Below are 22,884 nucleotides of genomic sequence, written 5' to 3'. Positions count from 1 at the left end.
TGCTTTTGATTATTGCCATGCTCCTTCAGTTCTGAAGAATGTCAGTAATAAAATACTCCTCCTCCGCCACCTCACCAGACACCACAGTCACATATGACAAATACGTATTCATGCTTGTATTCACCATCACAATAAGGCACAGACTATATCCTAGGAGACTTTTTATTTTTTACTATTAACATTATTATGTAGTAAAATTGTCTCCTTCTTGGTTTACAATTATATGAATGTTAATTACTTACCCCTTAATCAGAGTATAAAATAATTCCATGACTTCAAAATCCTCCTCACGCCATCAGTTTATAATCGCCCACCTACATACCCATAATCCCCTGGCAACCACTGATCTGTTCTCCATCCCTACAGTTTTGATTTTTTCTCAATGATGTCCTATAAATGAAATCCTACAATTTGTAGTCTTTTGAGACTGGCTTCTTTCACTCAGCATAAGTGAGATTCATCCAAGATGTTATCTGTGTAAAGTTCATTCCTTTCTGAATACTGTAGCTTTCAACCAAGTTTTGAAACCAGGAGGTGTGAGTTTTCCAGCTTTGTTGTCCTTTTCCAAGATCGGTTCGACTTCTCTGACATCGTAACATCAATATTAAGTCTTCCTATTCATGAACATGGAATGTCTCCCCATTTATTTAACTTTTCTTTAATTTCTATTAGCAGTCTTTTGCAGTTTTCGGTGTACAAATCTTATACCTCCCTGGGTAAATTGATTCCTAAGTAGTTCGTTCTCTTTGATGCTCTTGTAAATGGAATTATTTTCTTAGATTTCTTTTTGACATTGTTCATTGCCACTGTATAGAAATATAACTGATTTTTATTTATATTGAAATATATTAGTCATTCCAGCTAAAGGTTTGTTGACTTTGTTGATCTTTTCAAATAACCAACTTTTGGTATTGTTGATTTCTCTTACTGTTTTTCTGTTCTCTGTGTCATTTGTCTCTGCTCTAATCTTTATTATTCTCTCCCTTCTACCACCTTTTTTTTTTTTTTTTTCCTTCTACCACCTTTAAGTTCAGTTTGCTCTTCCTTTTCTAGTTTCTTAAGGTGTACAGTTAGGTTATCGATTTGAGATCCTCCTTTTGTAATGTAGGCACTTAAGGCTATAAATTCCCCCAGAACATTGCTTTCACTGTTGTCTTGTGTTTTGTTTTTATTTTATTTTCTCCAGGTATTTTCTAATTTCCTTGTGATTTCTTCTCTAATCTGTTGGTTGTTTAAGAGTCTGTTGTTTAGTGTTCACATATTTGTTTTCCAGTTTTCCTTCTATTATTGGGTTGTACTTTCATCCCATTGAGTTAATTCCATTAGATCAATAAATTTAACTTCTGAGACTTGTTTTGTAGCCTAACATATGTAGTCTTTTCTGGAGAGTATCCGTGTGCACCCTGCAAGAATGTGTCCTCCGCTGTTGGGTCTAATTGATTTACAGGTTCCCAAGCACTCTGCGTCCTTGTTGTAGTTGCTCCTTTTTATAGCTGGGTAATATTCCACTGATGGATATGCCGCAGCTATAAAAAATTTATCCATTCACTTGTTGAAGGATATTTGTGTCGTTTTCAGCTTAGGGCAGTTGTGACTAGGACTGCTATAAACATTCACTTGCAGGTTGTTTGTGAGCATAAGTTTCCATTTCTCCAGGGTAGACACGCAGGAGTGGAATTTCTAAGTAATGTGTTAAGTGCATGTTTGGCTTTGGAAAGTGGTTTGCTGGTTGCTTAAACAGAATTGTGTGAGAGTTTGGGTTCCTCCTTGTCAGCGCTTGCTATTGTCAATATTCTTATTTTAGCCCTTCTGCTGAGTGTGTAGTGTATCTCACCATGGTTTTCTACTTGTATTTCCCAAGTGGCTACTGATGTTGAACACCTTTTCATGTGCTTAGTTGCAACCTGTTTAACCTTTTTGGTGAGGTATCTGTTCACATATCTCACCTGTCTTTTACCCAGTTGTTTTTTGGTTGTTGTTTTGTTTTTTAACTTATTGTTGAATTTTCAAATTCTATATGTATATTGGATACGTATTTGTCAAATATGTGGTTCGCAAATATTTTCTCTTAGTCTGTACTTTATTTTCATTATCTTACCAATGTCTTAAAACAAAAGTTTTAAATTTTGAAAAAGTCCAATTTATCAATTTGTAGATGTTGAGTCTGAAAACTCCTTGCCTAGCCTTGAGTATCAAAGACGTTCTCCTATGTTTATTTCTTAAAATTTTCTAGTTTCACATTGTACATTTAAGTTTCTGATCCATGTTCAGTTAAATTTTACGTAAGATGTGAGGTTTAGGTGAAGATTTACTTTTATTTTATTTTTGCCTAAAGAAGTTTAACTGCTTCAGGACAATATATGGTAAAGGCTGTCCTTCCTTCATTGAATTGCTTTTTTATGCCTTTGTCAAAAATCGGTTGGGCATATTTCTCTCTCTTTCTGGATTCTCCATTTTGCTGTATTGATCTAAGTATTTATCTCATCACCACTGTCTTGACTACTGGTAGCCTTGGGGTGAGTTTTTAAAATCTGGTAGTGTGACTCCTCCAATTTCATTTGTCTTTTTCAGAGTTGTTTTAGCTATTCTAGTTCCTTTGACTTTCCATATAAACTTTAGAATTGGTTTGTCTATATCTGCCCCCAAAAAATCCTGCTGGGGTTTTATTGGCGTTGAGTTAAATCTTTACGTCAGTTTGGGAAGAATTGACATTCTCCTTATGTTGGGTCTTCCATTCTGTTAACACAATATGTATCTATTTATTTACATGTTTGATTTCTTTCATCAGCATTTTGTATTTTCAGTATACAGACTCTGCATGTTTTATTAGATTTATACCTAAGTATGTCTTTTTATATCAGTTGTACATTTTGTTTTATGTTGGCTTACTATTATATAGAAATGATTGATTTTTGAGTTGTTCATCTTGTATCCTGCACCTTAACCGAATTTAGTTATCAGTTCTATGACGGTTTTTTTGGTCTTTATTTTTGGTTGATTCCTTGGGATTTTCCTGTGCAGGTACTCTTATCTGTAAATTGTCTACATCAGTTTTATATCTTCTCTGAGTGGGGTGCCTTTGTTTAAGACTTCCAGACTGGTGTTGGAGTGAGGAGGGCAGACATCTTTGCCTTGTTGCTGGTCTTGGAGGAGCACCTGGTCTTTCACCGTTAAGAACGATGTTAGCTGTAGGTTTTTTTGTAGATGTATCAGGATGTAGACGTTCCCTTCCATTCTTGATTTGACTTTTATTCTTAAAAAAGTTTATCATGAGTAGATGTTGAATTTTGTCAAATCCTGTCTTTTTCTTTGAATAGATTGATACGATTGTGTGTTTTTTCTTCTTTAAACTGTCAGTATGGTAGATTATATTGATTTATTTTTCAGTGTTGAGCCAGCCTGACATCACGAGATAAACTCTCCTTGGCTGTCATGTAATGTTCTTATGTATTGCTGAATTGAACTTGCCAGTGCTTTGTTGATGATTTTTGGTCCATATTTGTGAGGGATACTGGTCTGTGGGTTTCATTTATTGTTCTTTCCTTTTCTGGTTCCGTATGAGCGTAATGCTGGCCTCGTGCAGCAAGCTGGGAAGTGCTTCTCTTTTCTGGAAGAGACTGTAAAACCATGTAGGCCTGGGTATTTCTGTTGCGGAAGGCCTTTAGAAGGGTCGGGTTGTGGGTGCTTTGTCGGGCGACTTGGCTGGACTGAGGGCAGTTGTCTTTGTGGACGCGCTCCCGCGGAGCCTCCCATTCCTGGTGCTGCCGCTTGGCCTCTTTGCGATTTTTCCCTTTGCCAGTCTCGCTGGAGCTTTACAATTTAATTAATTGGTCTTTTCAAAGGAACAGTGTTGGGTTTCGTTCATTATTCTCATTGTTTTTGTGTTCTCAGTTTCATTGATTTCTGCTCTTTATTATTTCCTTCCATCTTCTTGCTTTGGCTGTATTTTTCCCCTCTTTTTCTAGTTTCTTAAGGTGGAAGCTTAGATTATTGATTTGAGATCTCTCTTGTTTTCTAATGTGAGCGTTTAAGGCTACAGATATTTTCTAGGCACTGCTTCAGCTGCATCCCACACTTGCGATCTGTCGTAGTCTCATTTTCATTCAGTCAGTTTGTATAGTTCTCACTTTTTAAAATTTGCTAAGGTTTCTTAAATGCCCCAGGAACATGCTGTGTCTTGGAGAATGCTTTATCCGTACTTGAGAAGAATGAGTGTCCTGTTGTGTTGGGTGGTATGTTCTGTAAGTTCCTGTCAGATCCCATCGGTTGACAGTGTTGTTCAGTCCTGTGTGTCTTTGCTCATCTTCTGTCCACTGTTCTAACTCCTTAGCAGGAAGCTTTGAAATCTCCAACCATACTTGTGGATTTGTCTGTTTTTCCTTCCAGGTCTGTCATTTTTCACTTCATGTATTTTGAAGCTCTGCTTTTAGGGGCATGTTCATTTAGGGTTATTGTGTCTTCTTGGTGAATAAACCGTTTCACATGTTTGTCATTCCTCTTTTTTGGGGCGGCCACTGTCTGGTTATCGCCTCTGAAGTCTCCTTTGTCCAGTATTCATACAGCCACCCCAGCGTACATTCTTCCTTCCTTCCCTCCTTTCTTTCCCTTCTTTCTTGGCAGCTGTTCGTTTCGGAATAATTGTTGGGTTTTTTTTTTGTTTTTTTTTTTTAAAGAAATTCACGTTCTTTTATTTATTTATTTATTTATGACTGTGTTGAGTCTTCGTTTCTGTGCGAGGGCTTTCTCTAGTTGTGGCAAGCGGGGGCCACTCTTCATCGCGGTGCGCAGGCCTCTCACCATCGCGGCCTCTCTTGTTGCAGAGCACAGGCTCCAGACGCGCAGGCTCAGTAATTGTGGCTCACGGGCCCAGTTGCTCCGTGGCATGTGGGATCTTCCCAGACCAGGGCTCGAACCCGTGTCCCCTGCATTGGCAGGCAGATTCTCAACCACTGCGCCACCAGGGAAGCCCTAATTGTTGGTTTATAGGAGAGTCGCACAGATAGTACAGAGCGCCCCATGTGCTGCTCGCCTTTGTCCCTCATTATCAACGTCTTCGTTTCCCTGGCGTTTGTCACAGTCAAGTCACAGTTAACTGGTCTGCGGCTGTGTTCACCCGTTTGTTTACCCAGCAGCGTCCAGCCCCGTGTCCAGCCCAGGGCACCACCTTGGTCTCAGCCGTCTCGTCCCCCCGCCTCCCCCGCTCTCTGCCAGCTTCTGGGGCTTTGTTTTCCGCGACCTTGGCTGTGCCAGCACCCCCAGCCCACGTTTGTCTGACGTGCTCTGCGGCGAGGCTGACGGGTGGCTTTTGGGAAGATGCTGGGTTTGGGGTTTTGTGCCTTCTCATCGCATCAGATCAGGGGTACGTCCTGTTAACGGTTCCTGCTTCACTTTCATTTCACCTTTTGTGGCCAACAGTCAGGAGGGACCAGGACACTCTCTCTGCACCGTGCTTAGCGGTCTCCTCGGCTCAACAGCTCCAGCGTTCCGCCTTCCGGAGAACCTGCGCGGCTCCGCCTCGCCCTTTGCAACCTAGTGATGCGGGCCCCACCCTCCGCTTCGCTTCCCCCAGCCCGTTCTTCCGCCCCCAGCTCTCACCACAGTCGCCCTCAGTGTCCTTGTTTCTGGCAGCCGCCTCCCGCCCTGCCCAGCCTCTGCCCAGGAGCCCGTCCGCACGTGTTTTACGTGTTTGTTACGGCAGCACCTTCTCGGCGCCCGCTCAGGCCCCCGTGACAGACACCACAGCCCGGGCGGCTTATACAGCACACTTATTTTCTCACAGTTCTGGAGGCCGGGAGCCTGAGATCGGGGCGTTGGCAAGTTTGGTTTCCCCCGAGGCCTCCTTCCTGGCTTGCTGACGCCTTCTCGCCACGCCCTCACAGGGCAGAGAGCGTGAGCAGGCTCTGCTGTCTTCCTACCAGGCGCCGGTCCCACCACGAGGGCCCCCCTCGCGGCCTCGTCTGACCCGTCACCCTCCAGGGGCCCACCTGCAAATATCACACCCGGGGTTGGGCTCCAACGTGTGAATTTGGGGGACCCAGTCGTTCAGTCTGCAGCAGGACACCCCCCTCCTCGTACGAACGACTCCAGAGCTCGTGCAGTCCGTCTCCCCGCGCTCGAGCCTCTGCTGCAGGTGCAGGACGGGGCCGGCGGTGCCTGCGGTGAGCCCGACGCTGGGGACACGGAGCAGACCGTCCGACAGCGGGGATGGCCAGGCCCACGGGGACAGAGCGGCTGCCGAGCCCTGGGCAGGCGGTCGGGCAGGAGGCCAGCAGGCAGGGTGTGGGGGCCGGGACCAGAGGGCGGTCAGCCTGGGCAAGTGGCCTCCCGGACCAGGTGCTCTTTGCCCAGCTGTCCTCTAGTTCCGCCCGCTGTCCCCTCCAGCACCGGGAGCCTGACCCCTGGCACCCACCCCCGCTACCCTGGGTTTTAGTTCTGCAAAAACAATCATTCTTCCCTCAGAAGTTTTCCAGGGTACATGGTACATTCATTACCAAATGTTTTTTTAAGGAAGATAACAAACACCCCTTTCTCACTGATTTCTCCTGACACACACACACGTGCGTGCACACACACACACCCGCCTGCTTTGATTGGCTTCGTCTTCTCGAGAAATGATCTGGGATGTCATCCAGTTTATGTAATACCCTCCGTGTTTAAAAAACTCGGAGTTAATCAATTTCAAGACACTTTCGTCAGACCTGATTGCTTTGAACAGTTGGAAGGCAGACCAGCATTCTGAGCTTTTGAGCAAACATGCACCCGCACTCATTCATTCGTTCTCTCCCCCTCCCCCTCGGTGAGAAAGCAGTCTGCCTCAAAGGAGGTCGAGGAGGAGACGGCGCCCGTCTTTAAGATGCACAGCTAGTGCTGTTGGCGTGGTTTGCTCTCCCACAGCTGGGACGGGTGCTAGCGCGCCACTTATTAGCAAGTCTGCTGCCACGTGCGTGTGCTTATTTGAGTTTAGACCGGAGAACTTTCGCTCACGAGCCTTCAGAATCCATAATACCTGTTTCAAGAGGGGCCTTGCGGGGCTCTCAGGCAGCCTGCCCCTGAGATGCAGAGTCCTCCTCCGGAAGCGGCTTCCTGGCGGTGACCTGGGCACTGACCACCACCGCCCCGCAAGCTCACGGGGATGCCTCGCCGAGGCCGGGCGGGTCACACCTCCGAGTCGTCCCTCTGAGAAGCACTGACCTAGAGGGTAAGGACATCGGCCCTGGAGCCCGACTACCGGGGTCCCTGTCCTGGGTACCGGATGGGCCGCTTCCCTGTGGTCACTTAGCCTCTGTGAGCCTCAGGTTCCCCTGTGAAGACTAGGGGATGGGATGGGACCTGTGTGGAGCACTGGCCTCCCTGGGTGCCAGAGACTCTTCCTCAGCCCCCCGCGGTGCCCGCAGCCCTGCCTGCACCTGCGGCTCAGCGCCGCTCGAGCACTCCTGCGAGGGACAGCGTGACCCGCCAAAGGCATGGGTGCGGCGTGTGTCTTCACAGTTGTGGGCTGCACGTGTGAAGTGTTCAGCTGGGTATATTCTCTCTCTCTCTCACACACACATACACACACACACACACACACACCCATGGAACCACTACCACACTCAAGATAGTGGGCCTGTCCTTCGCCCCCAAACATTCCCTCTTGCTCGATTATAACCCTGCCTCCCCCTCCTCCCCTCCGCCACCCCCAGGCAGCTACCAGTCTGCTTTCAACCACCGGGGGGCGGTGGGCACGTCACGAAGCTGTGTGTTATGGGAGCTGTGCAGTGTGTACTCTGGCCTCTCTCTCTGAGCGTAGTTGTCTTGAGACAGCAACGTGTGTGTCCCAGCGGTTTGCCCTTTCTCTCTGCTGAGCCTTATTCCCCTGTGCGCATACACCACTGTTTGCTCACGTACGCCCTTGCCGGTGGACGTCTGGTTTGCCCCAAGTTTTGGCTGTGGGAATGAAGCTACTCTGTGTTACACACCAAGTCCTTGTGTCCCTTCTTTTCTCCCGGGGGAACACTGCAGCAGGGGATGGCTGGTAGTTGTGTGAGTAGCTCTTTAAGAAGCTGTCTTCCAGAGTGGTTGTACTGTTTCATGTTCCCGCTCCGGTGGACGAGAGGTGTGGGTTCTCCTCGCCAGCACTTGGTGTGGTTGGTCCTCCCCATTTTAATCCTTCTGGTAGATGCGAGGTGGCGTCTCACTGTGGTTTAAGCTTTTATGTCCCTATTGGCTAACGATGTTGGGCACCTTTTCACGTGCTTGTCATTGTATATCTTCTTTGGTAAAATGTTCAAACTTTTGTCCATTTTTTATTTGATTACTTATTTGCTTGTTGTTGAGTTTGGAGAGTTCTTTATACAATCTGGATACGAGTCCTTTATCAGATATTGGCAAATCTTTTCTCCCATTCTGTAGCTTGTCTTTTCATTCTCTTCATGAAGTCTTTTAAAGAGAAGTTTTATCGGGTTTTTTTTCTCTTACATATGATGATTTGCATATTGTAGCTATGAAATCTTTGCCTATCCCAAATCCACAAAGACTTTTTCCAGTATTTTTAAGCAATTTTATGATTATTTTACGTGTAGGTTTATTAACACTTTGAGTTAGGTTTTTTTTTATTGTTGTGATAGTTTCAGGTGTACAGCAAAGTGATTCAGTTATACATACATATATATATATGTCCTTTTTCAGATACTTTTCCATTATAGGTTATTACAAGATATTGTATATAGTTGCCCTGTGTTATATAGTAGGTCCTTGTTTATCTGTTTTACATATAGTAGTGTGTATCTGTTAATTCCAAACTCCTAATTTATCCCCCCCCCCTTTCCCCTTTGGTAACCATAAGTTTGTTTTCTAAGTCTGTGAGTCTGTTTCTGTTTTGTAAATAATTCGTTTGTATCATTTTTTTTAAAATTTATTTTTATTATTTACTTTTTTATTTTTGGCTGCGTTGGGTCTTCATTTCTGTGCACAGGCCTTCTCTAGTTGCGGCGAGCGGGGGCTACTCTTCATCGCAGTGCGCGGGCTTCTCATTGCGGTGGCCTCTCTTGTTGCAGAGCATGGGCTCCAGGCGCGCGGGCTTCAGTAGTTGTGGCACACGGGCTTAGTTGCTCCACGGCATGTGGGATCTTCCTGGACCAGGTCTCGAACCTGTGTCCCCTGCATTGGCAGGCGGATTCTTAACCCCTGCACCACCCGGGAAGTCCCTGTATCATTTTTTAAGATTCTACATGTAAGTGATATCATACGATGTTTGTCTTTCTCTGTCTGACTTACTTCGCTTAGTATGATAATCATCAAAAAAATCTACAAATAGTAAATGCTGGAGAGGGTGTGGAGAAAAGGGAAACCTTCTACACTGTTGGTGGGAATGTATAATAAATTGATGCAGCCACTATGGAAAACAGTCTGGAGGTTCCTTAAAAAACTAAAAATAGAGTTACCATATGATTCATCAATCCCACTCCTGGGCATATATCTGGAAAAGATGAAAACTCTAATTCGAAAAGATACACGCACCCCAGTGTTCATAGCACTGGTCACAATAGTCAAGACATGGAAGCAGCCTAAATGTCCACTGACAGATGAATGGATAAAAAGATGTGATACATAAATACAATGGAATATTACTTAGCCATAAAAATGAATGAAATAATGCCATTTGCAACAACATGGATGGACCTGGAATTAGTTTTTGTTTTATACAAAATACAGATTTTAGGGATTGTTCCAGCACCATTTGTTGGAAAGGCCATCCTTTTCTACCCTGAATTCCCTTACTGTATTTATCCCCAAAAGTTGTCTGTGTGTATATTTCTGTTTCTGGACTCTGTTACGTTCCATTGATCTATCTTCAGGCCAGTACTGCTTTGATTACCTTTGCCTGTTTTTCTGGCTTCTTTTGAATTACTTGGGTGCTTTTTATGATACCATTTTATTTCCTTTTTTGGCTTATTGGTTGTAACTCTTTGTTTTTTTTATTTTAGGGGTTGCTCTAAGGTTTTTAATATACATCTTTCACTTATCACTGTCTACCTTCAGGCGATACTATACCTTTTCACGTATATAATATAACCTTACAGCTGTGTATGTCTGTTTAGGCAGGCTTTATGCTGTTGCTGTCATATATTTTACTATATTTATGTCTGAAAACCCCAATATATTTTTTATTAGTTTTGTTTAAACAGTCAGTCTCTTTTAAAAATAGTAATTTAAATATTTCTAAAAGATTTAAATAATATGAAAAACCATATTTCTGCCCACGTAGCTAAGATTTCCGTTGCTCCTCACGCCTTTGTGTGGCTTCTCCTTCCCTTCTGCCTGAGGATTTCGCTTGACATTTCCTGTAGAGCAGGCCTGCTGGTGATAAATTCTTTGTTTTTGTATGTCTGAGAACATCTTTATTTTGCTTTTGTTTTTTGAAAGATATTTTCAGTGGGAATAGAATTCTAGGTTGACATTTTTTCATTTCTTCTAGTATTTTAAAGATTTTTCTCCTCTTTCTCCTTGCAGTGTCTGTGCTGAGAAAGCTGCTTTGTTCCTCTGTGGGTAACATTTCTTTTCTGTGGCTGCTTGTGGGATTTCTTTATCACTGGTCTTGAGTAGCCAGATCGTTCGTGCACTGGGGCTGTTTTCTTCATGTTTCTTGTGCTCGGGTTTGTGTAGCTTCTTGGGTCTGTGTCTTTATACTTGCGTCACATTTGGAACCTTCTTGCAGTATTTTTCTGTCCCATCGCACCCCCACCACCCCCACCACCGCAGGGACTCCAGTTGCACATAAATTCACCTTCATGAAGTTGCCCCACCGCTCAGCAATGCTCCCTCCAGTTTTAAAGATCGATTTTCCTCTCTGTCTGCTGCTGTGGATAGTTTTTATCGCTCTGTCTTCAAGTGCACTAAACTTCTGTCCTGCAGAGTCTAATCCATCATTAATATCATCCAGGATTTTCATCTCAGACACTGTAGCTTCCACCTCTAGGAATTCCATTTGGTCTTGTTTATATCTTCCATATCTGTCCTTAACCGCTGAACAATGGAATATTATTCCTCTATTCCAATAGCTTTTAATAACTGTTTCAATGTCCTTAGATGCTGATTTAATGTCAGGTTATTCTCTTCATTGTGGGTCATATTTTCCTACTTCATGCCCAGTAATCTTTGATTGGATGGCAGGCATTGTGAGTTCTAGCTTGCTGGGTTCTGAACGTTTTTGTGCTTGTATAAATCTTGTTGAGCGTGTTTCAGGGATGCACTTAGGTTTCTGGGGAAGAGTTTGGTCCTCTCAGATCTCGCCACTGTGGTTTGCTGGGCCAGCCTGGAGCAGGTACCAGTCTGGAGGCAGTTACCTCCCATTCCCGAGCCAAGACCTTCCTGAATTATCCATGAAGCGTGAGTTTTCCATTCTGGCTGGTGGAAAAGGCTCTGTTCCTTACCCTGTGTCAGTGCTGGGAACTGCTTCCTTGGCATTTTTAAATTTTAAATCGTATGAATATGGTTGCTATAAAAAAATTAAATTTAAAAAGGAAGACAAAAATAGGTGCCTTCTTACAATGAGCTGCAACCTACCTGCATGCCTGCTTCGGCCACTGGCCTTGCTTGGCCTCTGGGCCTTCGGGGTAAGAAGAGCCTGCTTCTGCACCTCGTCCGGGTGGTCCCCCAGCCTCCAGCCACCAGCTGTGTCCACAGTGCACGTCGGAGAGCTTCCCTGTCTTTTCGTCGTGCTTGGAGACCCTCTTCAGGGCATTCTCTTGATTCTCGCGACCTCTCCGGTGCGCGGTCACACTTGTGGGGGTGGACTGATGGGCACCGGACACGTGCAGGGCCACCGTGCCACTGTTAGTTCTCCTCCCTGCTCCCTTCCGGTCCTGGTCAGCGAGGGCCCCACCTCTCCCCGCGGCAGAAGCTTCCGCCCCGGAATAGATGCCTTGGCTGCACTCCCCCATCCTGGGCTTGTGTAGTTTTACAGTTTTTCCATAATGTCATCTCTTCATGTCACGTTTCTACAAATGTGTACTTGGCAACGAGCCTTTTAACCGTCTGGTAACCTTCCCCCTTTTCCTCCCCAGAGGGCGGGCTACAGTGGGGCTCCTGTCACGGGTCTGCTCTCCTTGCAGGTTGAAGGTTGAGGAGCTGGAGGGGGAGCGGAGCCGTCTGGAGGAAGAGAAGAAGGTGCTGGAGACGCAGCTGGAGCGGCTCACCCTGCAGGTGAGCTCGTCCGGGGCTTGCCCTGCCCTCCTCTTTTCTCCTGGGTTTTGCCCGAGGTTCCTGCACCCCAGCCATCCCACTTTCTAGCTGACCAGGCTAGACTAAACCGGGGGCCTGTCCCCCACCCAGGCCCCTGGCTGGCCGAGAACACCCGTCCCGAGCCAGCAGGAGGGACAGCCTGCCCCGGGTGGCGCTGCCCCCAGCCCCCCGCCCCGTCCGCTTTCTTGGTCTCCGTCTCGTTTTTCCCGACCGCTGGCCACAGTGAGCCCACAGTCTGGCCTCTGCGTCACCCGCGGCGGGTGTGGCGGGCGTGCCCCCCTGGGAGGAGACGCCAGCAGAGGTCCTGGGTGGTTTGGGGTGTATCCAAGCCCGTCCGCATCTGCCTGCAGTTGTGAAGTCGGATTGCTATTTGCACTGTTCCGCTTTTGCTTTGCTTTTCATTTTTATCCTCCTGTCTAAATTGTTCCATGGCAGGAAACCTGCAGGTTAGTGATTACCCAGATTTTGGACAGGCCGTTGATTTTTCTCTTGGCATCTATTAGAGGCAAATCAAATCTCTTTTTTATTCCTGATTCCTGGAGATGGGAGAAGTGACAACCTTGATAAAACGAGGCGCCGTGAGCCACGGCTGGGCCGTACTCAGCTCCGGGACCTGTCACCTTGTACCATTTTAATTGGGCCACAGTCCTGCTGGGAGAGCTGGGCTGCTGGCGGGTGAACCCCTGGCCGCCCGGCAGTGGTGCTGTGGCAGGGCAGGATGGGGAGTGTCTTTCTGGGTCCTCAGTTGAGCTCAGCCTGAGGTCACGGCTGATGGCTTCCCAGGCCTCTGATTGGGGCTCAGTGAGTGCTGCCGAAATCGATGTTTCCTTTTTCCTGCTCCAGGGCTTCAAGGCCTGTCACGAGGAGCCTCAGTGGCCCTTGGTGATGGTGTCAAGGGTCAGGCCAGGTGAGAGGTGCAGTGAGCACCGTCAGTGGATGTGGGGAGACGGGGCCGGCGTTGGGGGCTCCCAGCTCGAGCCTTCCAGTGTGGGAGGTTCGGGCGGGTGGTGCCGGTCCAGTCCGCGCTCCGCGGGTGGGGTCAGCAACGTCGGCCGTGTCCAGCCTCCTGGGCTCCGCGTGGACCTCACGCAGGGTGGGGGCCTGGCTGTGCGTCCTGGAGCCGTGCACGGCCAAGGCGACAGGTGGCATCCGTGTCAGCTTGGGGAGGGCGTGGGCCAGTGTCTGCGCCCTGGTGTGGCCGGGCTCTCGGCACGCAGGTTTCTGTCCGTGGAAGTGGGGGGGGCACCCGGCCGGCAGTGGCCACACGCAGCGCCGAGTGTGCGTGTGAGCAGCTGCCCCCGGCGTGGCCGGAGGGTGTGGCGAGTGGGTCCTGGTTTCCAGGATCCTGGGGGAGCAGACGTTCGCACGGTGATGTGCGCGCCTGCCGCTGCTCCCAGGGCGCGCGGCCGCCGCCTCCCTCACCCCCGGCCGTGGATATCCTGGAGCCACGTCCGGGGGTGTGAGGCCCCGTCCCCGCCGTGGGCGCTCGGGGGGCCCCCGCACCAGGCGCAGTCCCGCCGCACTGGTTCTCTCCACCTGCTTTGAGCCCGGGGCCTGGTGCCGCCCCTCCAGCTCTGCGGGTCGCCCGGATCTTGAGACAGCAGCAAGCAGAGGCTCCTGGGTGCTCTGTCCCACGTCACAGCCCCTTTCTCCGTGTGGCCAGTTCCAGCTTGAGTCCCAGAAGGCTCTCGGGAGCATTCCCGCCCCTGGCACAGGGCTCGTTTCAGAAAGGTCCTTGTGATGGTGGGGGCCGGGTCCTGTCTCCTGACTCACCATCTCAGTCACAGGTGCCACGGGCCTCTGCTGTGTGCCGACCCCGTGCTCCGTGGGCCCTGGGTTTTCTCGTTAGGCCTCCTGTATCTGTGCCCACCCACAGTCCTGGGAGACGTCCTGCTGCCCCCTTGTCACTGACGAGGAAGCTTCGCTCAGAGACGTTCAGCACTGTAGTCACGGGCACGGAGCCCCAAGGAGCAGGGCTGGCCTTTGAACCCAGGGCCGTTGTCTCCTGAGCCGCCCCGTCGCCCCCGGCCTCCACCACTCCTGACCCCTCACCCCACCTTCCTGCCCTGCTCCTCGGGCTGCACCGCTGATGGCCCGGCCGCCATTCCCGGGTGAGCAGCCTCAGCTCTGGGACCAATGGTCTCCTCCCCCGCCCCCCCCACTGCCCTGCCCGCTGCCCCTGGCCTGGGTCCGTTGTTTGATGCCCTGGGGCGAGGAGAGGTATGCGCCCCCAAGGCTGAGCGGACGGGTCACCCCCGTCGCAGCGACAGTTCCTGTCTGACCGTTACGCCAGAGAGGCAGAGTTTGCCCCACCGCCGTCCAGCCCGGGCGGAGTGCCCGTGGGCAGGCCCTGCCCAGGAGGCAGGGAAGCGGGCAGATTTGGCCCTGGAAGGAGGGTGCCCACCTGCACCCTGACCCCTCAGGGCAGACAGAGGGAAACCGCTGGGCATTCTGGTCCTGGTGGAGTGGACTGGGAAGAGCTCATGTCTGGCTCAGGGAGCCCCCGCCAGGTGGCATTGAAATGGGTCTGAAGGAGACCTGGGCTCGTGGAAACCGCGGAGACGTGGGTGGTGCCCTGGGGGCACCGGCGTCCGAGTCTGTAGACCTCGGCTGGAATCCTGCCCCTCAGCTGGGTGGTCTCGGGCATGTCGTGCTTTGCCACCTGAGTCCCCAGCACATCCTTTGTAAAATCGACGGTGAGATGATGCACCCACGTGGGGGTTACCAGGAGGTCACAGGCCACGTCTGACCACACCATCGTGAGGCCAAGACCTCGTCGCCTTCACCTCGGTGCCCAGGCCGTGGAGGCAGCAGGAGAGGGCAGCACACCCCTCCAGGTGGCCTGGCTGCCCCCAGGCTCCGCTTCGCCTGTGCGACCGCAGAACCGCGGCTTCGTGGCCTGGGCAGCGCGGGAGGACACGGGCCGAGGGGCCCAATTAGCGTGTAGCTCCCCCGGCTGTGTGTTTATCCGCGGTGCTGCCGGCGTGATCCGTATGCAGATCTCCTCTCCTCTCTCCCCCTGGAGGAGTCTTCAAGTTGGGCTGCTTCAAGGAAGATTGATTAAAATCCGCTGCAGTTTGACTTAATTGGGAACATATGCTTGGAGAGGGAGCTCGACTAGTTAGAACTTTTAGTAATTAGCTCACAGCTGGTTGGTGAGGCAGCCGCTCCGGTTACCGCTCAGAGCTGAGTACGGCCTGCTGGCCTGTGCCCACTCAGTGCCTGGCAGGGCCGGGAGGCAGGCCCGGGAGGGGAGGCTGCTGGGCCCGCCTCCTGTGGTGCGTGGCCTGTACGGGTCTTTCTGGGGGTCCGTGGCTACTCCCACCTCATCTATCCTAAGGTAGCCAGCCGTCAGGGAGACGAGGCCCCCGTGTAGAGATGGGGAAACTGAGGCCACAGCTGGCCAGGCACAGTTGGCCGTTTAGTAGAGGCACAGTGCCCTCCGGTAAAGACTGAACTTGGGCAAACCAGCTGGGACTCTGGGCCCGAAGCAGGGGGTTCTCTGCGAAACAGACTCAGGGACCACACTCCCTGTGCCCCACTGGGCCTTTCCCAGCGGTCCTGGTGGGCGTAGGGCACTGCCCGGGTGCTCCCACCCCCTCCTGCCCTCGGTCGTTCCTCTTCTTAGCGGTTGGGCACCGGGCCTGGGTGTTGGCTCTGCCCCTCCCCGGCCGTGGCCCTGGTCTCGGTCTGCCCGCCTGGACGTGGAGCTGACCCCACCCCGCTGCAGGCTGTCATGGGGAACACGGTGACGTGCCCAGCACAGGAGCACGGCCGCTGCCGCTGTCACCGCTCTTACCTTGAGGATGCCACACGGTTGTCCGTGTTTGGCTTCTCGTGGGCCACGTTTGGGGCCGTCAAGGCAATGAGCCGCCTGGCGCTCCCGGGCTGCAGTCCTGAGGGCTAGACGCGTGGCAGCTCTGGGCCTGGCAGATGCTCGTCCCCCTGGCAGTGCCCCCTCTGGTGAGGAGCGAGCTTCGCGTGGAGGGGGGTGAGGCCTGGCCACGCGCTCATGCCCTGTTGGTCCCCCGGCTCACCCTGGGTCCCGGGTGGTGGAGCCAGCATGCTAACTCAGCCCTACCGGTTCCCCCATCATTCTACGAACAAACACCGTCAAACATACGGCAAAGTTGGAAGAGTTTTACAGTGAACACCCGTGTGTCCCCCCAGGTCCTGCTGCAGACACTATCCTCTGGCTGCTTTATGACGCAGCGCCTCTCTACCCCCTTCCACCCATCAGTACTTTCTCTTTTCTTAACGCATTTTAAAGAAAATTGCAAACATCTGTACCTCTAAATGCTTCAGCATGCACGTAATTAAGCAGAATTCATCTCGGGGCTTTGCGCCCCCGTCCCACTGTCCCTCGGAGGCCCGTGGGAGGAGCCCCTGCGCTGGAGCCTGCCCTCCCAGTTCCCGCCCTGCCGGCTTCCGTTCCCGGGCGGGGCTGCCCCACAGCCAGCCTGTGGCTCTGCTCAGGAAAGGGACCAGACTGCAGCCCAGTGACATTTCAGATGAGTGTCTCTGTTTTGGAAACGGAGTGGGTAGAAAATAGCCGGGTTCCCTGTGAGCGGGAAGCTCGCGGTACCCCTGGAGCCTGCCCTGCTCCCGTCCCTGCGTCACCAGGCAGGAGCGCTGTCTAATCACAGATTCTCCCAGCCTCTGCGTCCTTCCCTTTTCCGGAATATGGGGGGCGGCAGGGAGCGGCCTTCACGGCTCTTCACACCTCGTTGCCCTCGCCCCCGGGCCCCCGGCCCACTCACCGCACCGCAGACCCCCTGAGCCCCGCTGGCTCCCCCACCTGCAGGTTCGCCCAGCCCAGCCCGCACCCCAGGGGCAAAGTAGTCAGTCCTTGGACCTCAGTCCCCTCCCCCACCCCACCTGTTCTCGCCTGCCCTCGCCTGCCAGGGAGCCCTGAGCCCAAAGCAGGCCCAGCCTCTGCTTCTCAGGACCCATCTTGCCCTTGGGTCCTCTTGCTGCTAACCAGGGCCTTGAGCATGTCCTGTCCCCGACTGGACAGGCTCTTTCCTGATGGCCTACTGCCCATGCTTCTGGAATGTTCTCTGGGCGTTGCTTCCTGGAGGGGACAGAACCCTGCAGGCCATGGTGCTGGGGATGCCCGGCGAGGGGTGAGTCCCAGAGACTGTCCCTGGTGGGGTAGGTTGTGTCCCTTGCAGCGAGGAAGGCTCGCTCCCTGGGACTGATGTCGCTCTGAGCATCTGCTTCCTCGGTGCCGGCTGAGCGACCGGGGGGCAGGGCTGTGGGCTGGATGGCGCTGGCGGTGGCCGCAGCGTGGGCAGCACTGATGTTGCCGCACACACAGTCCCTCCCGCTGGCTGTAACTCTGGTCACGGCTCCTTACTGACTGCACACGTGGAGCGCCACTGACCCTGACCCTGCCTACGTTCTCACTTAACAGCCACGGGCACTGAGGCAGGGGTGCCAGTCCCTCTGCGCAGATGAAGCCCGGGCCACGGGAGCCGCTGGTCTGCCGCACGGCGGGAGGTGACACGGTCACGTCCCCCAGCTCCGGGGCGACCGGCCCCTGCCCCAAGTTGCGCTCCAGCTCCCCAGCGGAGGTCCAGGCCTCCCTGCCCAGCAGCCCCCGTTCTGCCCTGAACGCCTGGGTGGTCTGTGTGAGGACCACAGGGCCGGCAGCCTCCACCCCCACCCCCGCCCGCCATGGTGGCGGGACCAGAGCTTCGTAGAGTCAAGACCGGGCTGCCCTCCAGCCGGCTTCCCTCCCCAGGCCCCACGACCTGCTCTGTCTGCCCCTGGGCCCTGCCCGTCTGCGGGACCCAGCTGTGGCGTCGCCCCTCCTCTGGGCTGTGAGCTGAGCGCAGTGACCTCGCCTGGCTCCCAGCCAGCGTTCTTGGGGCACAAGGACACCAGGGCACATGTGGGCGACTGCAGGCCAGAGCACCCAGGAGGTAGGCTCCAGAGGACACACGTCCAGATGTGAATTCCTGCTTGACAGACACGGGGCCTTGGGCGGATGCTTCGCCTCCCTGCCGAGTCCCAGCTCCTTCGCGGGGAGCCCAGGGGTGGAATGCCTGCCCAGGCTGGCGAGGGTCAGGCCAGTCGCGCACACAAGGCGTCTTCTCACACCGTAACTTCTCACACCGTAACTTCTTCGAACTGGTGGGTTTGTTTCCCCCAATATGTATTTGTACTGCCCGCCCCTCTTTGAACTCGAGAGTCTGTTTTCAAACTGCTTCTGCAGCTTGCTTTTGTCTCTTTGTGCATTTGGGAGATTTTTCCCACTGATAACACAGCGCCCTGTTGTTTGTTTAAACAAACAAACAAACGTCAGGTGATGCGGTGTGTGGCATTTGCCACGACGTATTAAACCCTGCCAGTTAACGGGAACACGCTCACGAGCAAGGCTGTGGCGAGTGCCCTACACACGGTGTCTCCGGTGTGTGCGAGTCTGTGTGTAGGAGAAGCTCCCAGAAGAGAGCGCGGGGTCAGTGGGTACCTGCATTTATTTCGGCAGCACCGCCGGACGGTCGTATGAGGGCCAGTGGGAACTGTGTGGGACGTGTCGTAGCAGTACCTGTGAGGGTGCCGGTTTCCCTACAGCCATCAGACTTCTAGATTTTTCTGGTCCGGTAGCTGAAATGGGGTAGCTCAGTGTAGTTTTAACCTTCAGTCTCTTTATCATAGATGAGTGAGGATTTTTAAATCTATTCATATGTGTTAATGTCCTGGTCCGTTTTTCAAATGGATTGTTGGTTCTTTTCTTATTGGTTTTTTGGAGCTCTTTGTATATTAAGGAGTTGAGTTCATTTTAAGTTGTGAATATGTTTTCCCAATTTACCACTTGTCTTTTGACTTTGTGCTGTTTTTTTACCAAGCAGAAGTTTTTGGCTTTTAAATTTATTTTATACAGATGCATTTATTGCCTTTTCCTTTTTAGCTTCTGGGTTTTTGTTCACGTCTTTACCTTTCTCGTGTCAGGGTATAAAAGAATTCTCTCATGGTTTCTAATGGTTTTCTGGTGGTTTCATTTTTTACGCTTAAATCTGATTGATTTGGAATTTGGTTTTGGTTCTTTACAAGGTGGGAAGCGTGATACCTACCTGTTTTTTGGAAGAGGCTCTTCCTGGTACCCCTGGACCACTTATTGAAAGCCTGTCTTTTCCTCGCTGGTGTGAGGTCTGCCCCCTTGTGCGCTAGATGCCCACATGTCAGGTCACAGCCAGGTCTCAGTGACTTCCTGCCCCTGTGACTCTTCTTTATCAGGGTTTTCCTGGCAGCTCTTGTTCATTTTTATATGAACTTTGGAATCAACATATCCAGCTCCCCCACCAACCAGCCTAGAACTTGCTGCCTTTCGTGAGAAGTGAAGATGAAGGTCGGGCACGGCCGCCTCCTGGACACACCCTCCCACAAGGACGTCACTGTGTCTTTCTCTTTGTTGGGGTCCATGTCCCCCGCAGGAACAGCTCACAGATGTGTTCACCCTGCACGTTTCCTGTCGAATCTACTTCTCAGTGTCGTGTCTTCTTTGTTTCACCATCAGTGGGTCTTTCCTTGAGTGTCACGCACGCAGACGGGGGGCCGCCTCTGAGGGTCGTAACCTCCTTACGGTGCCGCGTACGCCCTGCGCCGGGCTGCACTGGGCCTGGGGTCCAGGGGTCCCAGGGCCTCGCTGCCCCGGCCCGCCTTCCTCAATGTTGTATGTAAAACGAGACACGCAATGAAGGAAAAAGCCCAGCCCTCCCGCCCCCCCGAGGCGGCGCCAGGCTGCTCCTGTTTATTGGAGCCGAGGACTGAAAAAGCCAGCACGCTGATGTGCGTCTGTGTGGAGAAATTTCCACAGGCGCTGATGGCTGTTGATTTTTTTATGCAACGAATGACGTGTCCTGAATATTAAGCCCCTTCTCGTCCCGTGGGCCTCGGGGATGCCAACTTCCCGCCGCCTTGCTGGGTGCCCCGGGGCCCGGGCATGTCATCGGGCCTCAGAACCCAGACTGCAGGCCCGACCCCGAATTTGCAGACGGGTCCCCCTGAGCCGCTGAATTGGGCTCTTTTCGCCCTGGGACCCTCCGCCGTCTGGTCCGGCCCTGCTCCGCCACTGGCCGTACTCAACACACAAAAGGCTCGCGGCACAGCCAGCGGAGCCATTGCCGGCCTCAGGCCACTGTCGCGTGCGGTCACTTCAGCCTCGGCGCTCTTGGACTTGGCCGTAATTCCGCCCTTCACCCCCATGTGGTCCTTGCAAAGTGTCTAGATGAGAAAGATAGGGACCCAGCTCTTGAAAAACCAGAAAATTAGGCCTGCTGAGAAAGGACGTGTAACGGTCGTCTTCAGGCAAGTCGAGCATTCTTACCGCTGATCGTGGAGCGTCACAGCTGCAGCGAGGAGGGCGGCAGGGGCTGGGGCGCACCCGCTTCTGCCCGAGGGTCCCCTCGCTGACGTGAGCCCCGCCCTCCCTGGGCGGCGCCCTCGCACAGAGGCAGGGAGGTCCTTGCAGACGGAGGACAGCGCAGCCCCCAGAGCTCCACTCAGCCGCGTGCGGCTGGGCAGCCCAGCACTGGGGCAGCTCTGCCCGGAGACCCCCTCGGTCTGTGCCAGACCGAGGCCCAGAGCCCCGCAGGGCAGTGCCAGGAGCAGACCTGTCCTCTTGACTCTGGGCCCAGCGCTCCGCCTGCTACACCCAGCTGTTCTCACAGGTTCCGTTCCATTCAGGGAGTTTCCGTGCAGAGGACTGGGATGGGAGACACAGAACCTGCTCAAGCTCTGGGCTCTTTCTCTTCGTGATTGTCCCCCAAGTTGCAGGACACGGGCCCTGCCCCACACGCCAGGTGTCGGCCCGTGGAGCGCGTTCGGCTTGCACGTGCCCCTGTAACAGCCCGTTGCCCACTTCTGGAGAGCCAGCACCCCGGATTTGCGTCCCAGCCTGCTCCTGTCCCCTCGACACTGGATGGGGATCTGAAGTCCGTCGTTGGGTCCCCTCTGGCCCGCGTCCTCCTGCCGTGAGGGAGCCCACTCTCCTGTTCCGCTGGCTTTGCCCCAGCACCTCAGAGGGGCTGCGTCACCGGTCCGTGTGTAGACGCGCTAGGTATCAGCCTGGGGGTGGGCCATCACCTGGCCCCTCTCCTGGGGTTCATCTGCGCTCCCTGTGCCAGCTCCCTGACCGTCTTCCGTGATCACATCGACTTGGACAAGATCCCACTGTTCCACAAAGAATTCCTGGCAGGTGATACCATGATGCCCGCAAGAAACAGATCGCAGACGTTCTGACCGTCGGGGCTGATGTTGTGAGTGAAGCTGAGCTTCCTGGCAGCCCTAACAAGAAGGGAAGTCTGGCCAGTTGCACAGTCCCTCTTGTAGCGGGAGGTTTTGGGGAGAGACACTGGACCCTGACGGCGCTGTCTCAGGCGGGACCACAGTGCGCCTCCACGGGTACCGTAGCTGAATCACGGAAGCGGCCTTGTTCTCCACGTGATCCAGTAATTCTGCTTCTGGGCATGTGCCCCGAGGAGCTGAAAGCAGGGTCTCAAGCGGATGTTTGCACACCCACGTCACAGCAGCCAAAAAGTGGAAGCCACCCAAGTGTCCATCGATGGGTGAGTGGATAAACAAAACGTGGTCCCTCCACACAATGGAACATCACTCAGCCCTAAAAAGGAAGGAAACTCTGACCCCTGCTACCACATGGATGGACCTGGACGACATGATGCTCAGTGAAATAAGCCAGACACAGAAGGACAGACACTGTGTGATTGCACTTCTGTGAGGTCCCTGGAGGAGCCAGGGTCACAGAGATGGAGAGTAGGGGGTGGGGACCAGGGGCTGGGGGAGGGGGAGGGGCAGTTAGTGTGTAATGGGGACAGAGTCTCAGTTTGGGAAATGGAAAGTTCTGTGGACGGACGGTGGTGACGGCTCCACAACAGTGTGAAAGTACTTACTGCTGAACAATACATTCAAAAATGATTAAGATGGCAAGTTTTATTTTACCACAATTCAAAAAAAAAATTTTTTTTAAGGCTTTGTTTAACATCTTCTGATACAACTCAGAGTCCTGGCAGGAGAAGCACAGTGCCCGCGCCCATGGCAAGGGCACAGGCGCCGGGGCTGCTTGGCCCTCTCTCTGCCCTCACCGGCCAGATGCTCGCCCTTCACCAGCTGGTCCTGCGGCTGCCGGCCTGACCCACGATGCCCCCCTCCGCCAGCTCCTGCGGCTCAGGGTGGATTTAGGGTGCCCGCTGTCGTGTGCCGTCCATAATAGGGAGATCATGACAGAGCTTCTGCTCAGCCGCCCATCTGAGCAGGGACACGGGTCACTCGGTCGGTAGGCTCAGAGGACGGTGCTCAGGAATGGCGGGGGTGGGGTGGTGCTGGAAGCAGCGGCCTCCAGACTGGCCAGACGTACGACGAAGGCGTGTTCCTCCTCCTTCCCCTCCTCTTCCTCCCAAGAGGTGTGGCCCCGGGTGCCCGGGCGGTGGCTGGCGTCGGGGCCTTGCTCACAGCCCTGATGTGACAGCAGCTTAGGGAGAGGCTCAGCCTGGGGTCAGGAGCAGTGGGGGGCCCTGCTGGCCGGGAGCAGCTTGGCCAGCTGAACCAGGCCCCTCCCCGGCTACACTGTCAGGGGTCAGGGCTGAGGAGGGTCTGGGCCTCCGTGGCCCGCCCCGCCCTGCCATCCCGGGATGGTGGCAT

The 22,884-nt window shown here is 52.8% G+C and overlaps 1 protein-coding gene across 5 annotated transcripts in view; it reads left to right on the top strand.

The window, feature by feature from the left end:
• MAD1L1 (mitotic arrest deficient 1 like 1) overlaps positions 1-22,884 on the top strand; it is a 332,505-nt gene that overhangs the window by 231,395 nt on the left and 78,226 nt on the right. For all 5 annotated transcript variants that reach the window (XM_057529233.1, XM_057529232.1, XM_057529231.1 and 2 more), the window contains one exon: positions 12,093-12,183. In XM_057529233.1, the coding sequence (XP_057385216.1) occupies positions 12,093-12,183 (91 nt within the window). The remainder of the gene's footprint in view (positions 1-12,092; positions 12,184-22,884) is intronic.

Source organism: Balaenoptera acutorostrata, chromosome 15 (genome assembly GCF_949987535.1).
Source record: "Balaenoptera acutorostrata chromosome 15, mBalAcu1.1, whole genome shotgun sequence".
Taxonomy (NCBI): domain Eukaryota; kingdom Metazoa; phylum Chordata; class Mammalia; order Artiodactyla; family Balaenopteridae; genus Balaenoptera; species Balaenoptera acutorostrata.
The sequence above is the reverse complement of the archived record's forward strand: the minus strand, read 5'-3'. Positions and strand labels throughout refer to the sequence as shown.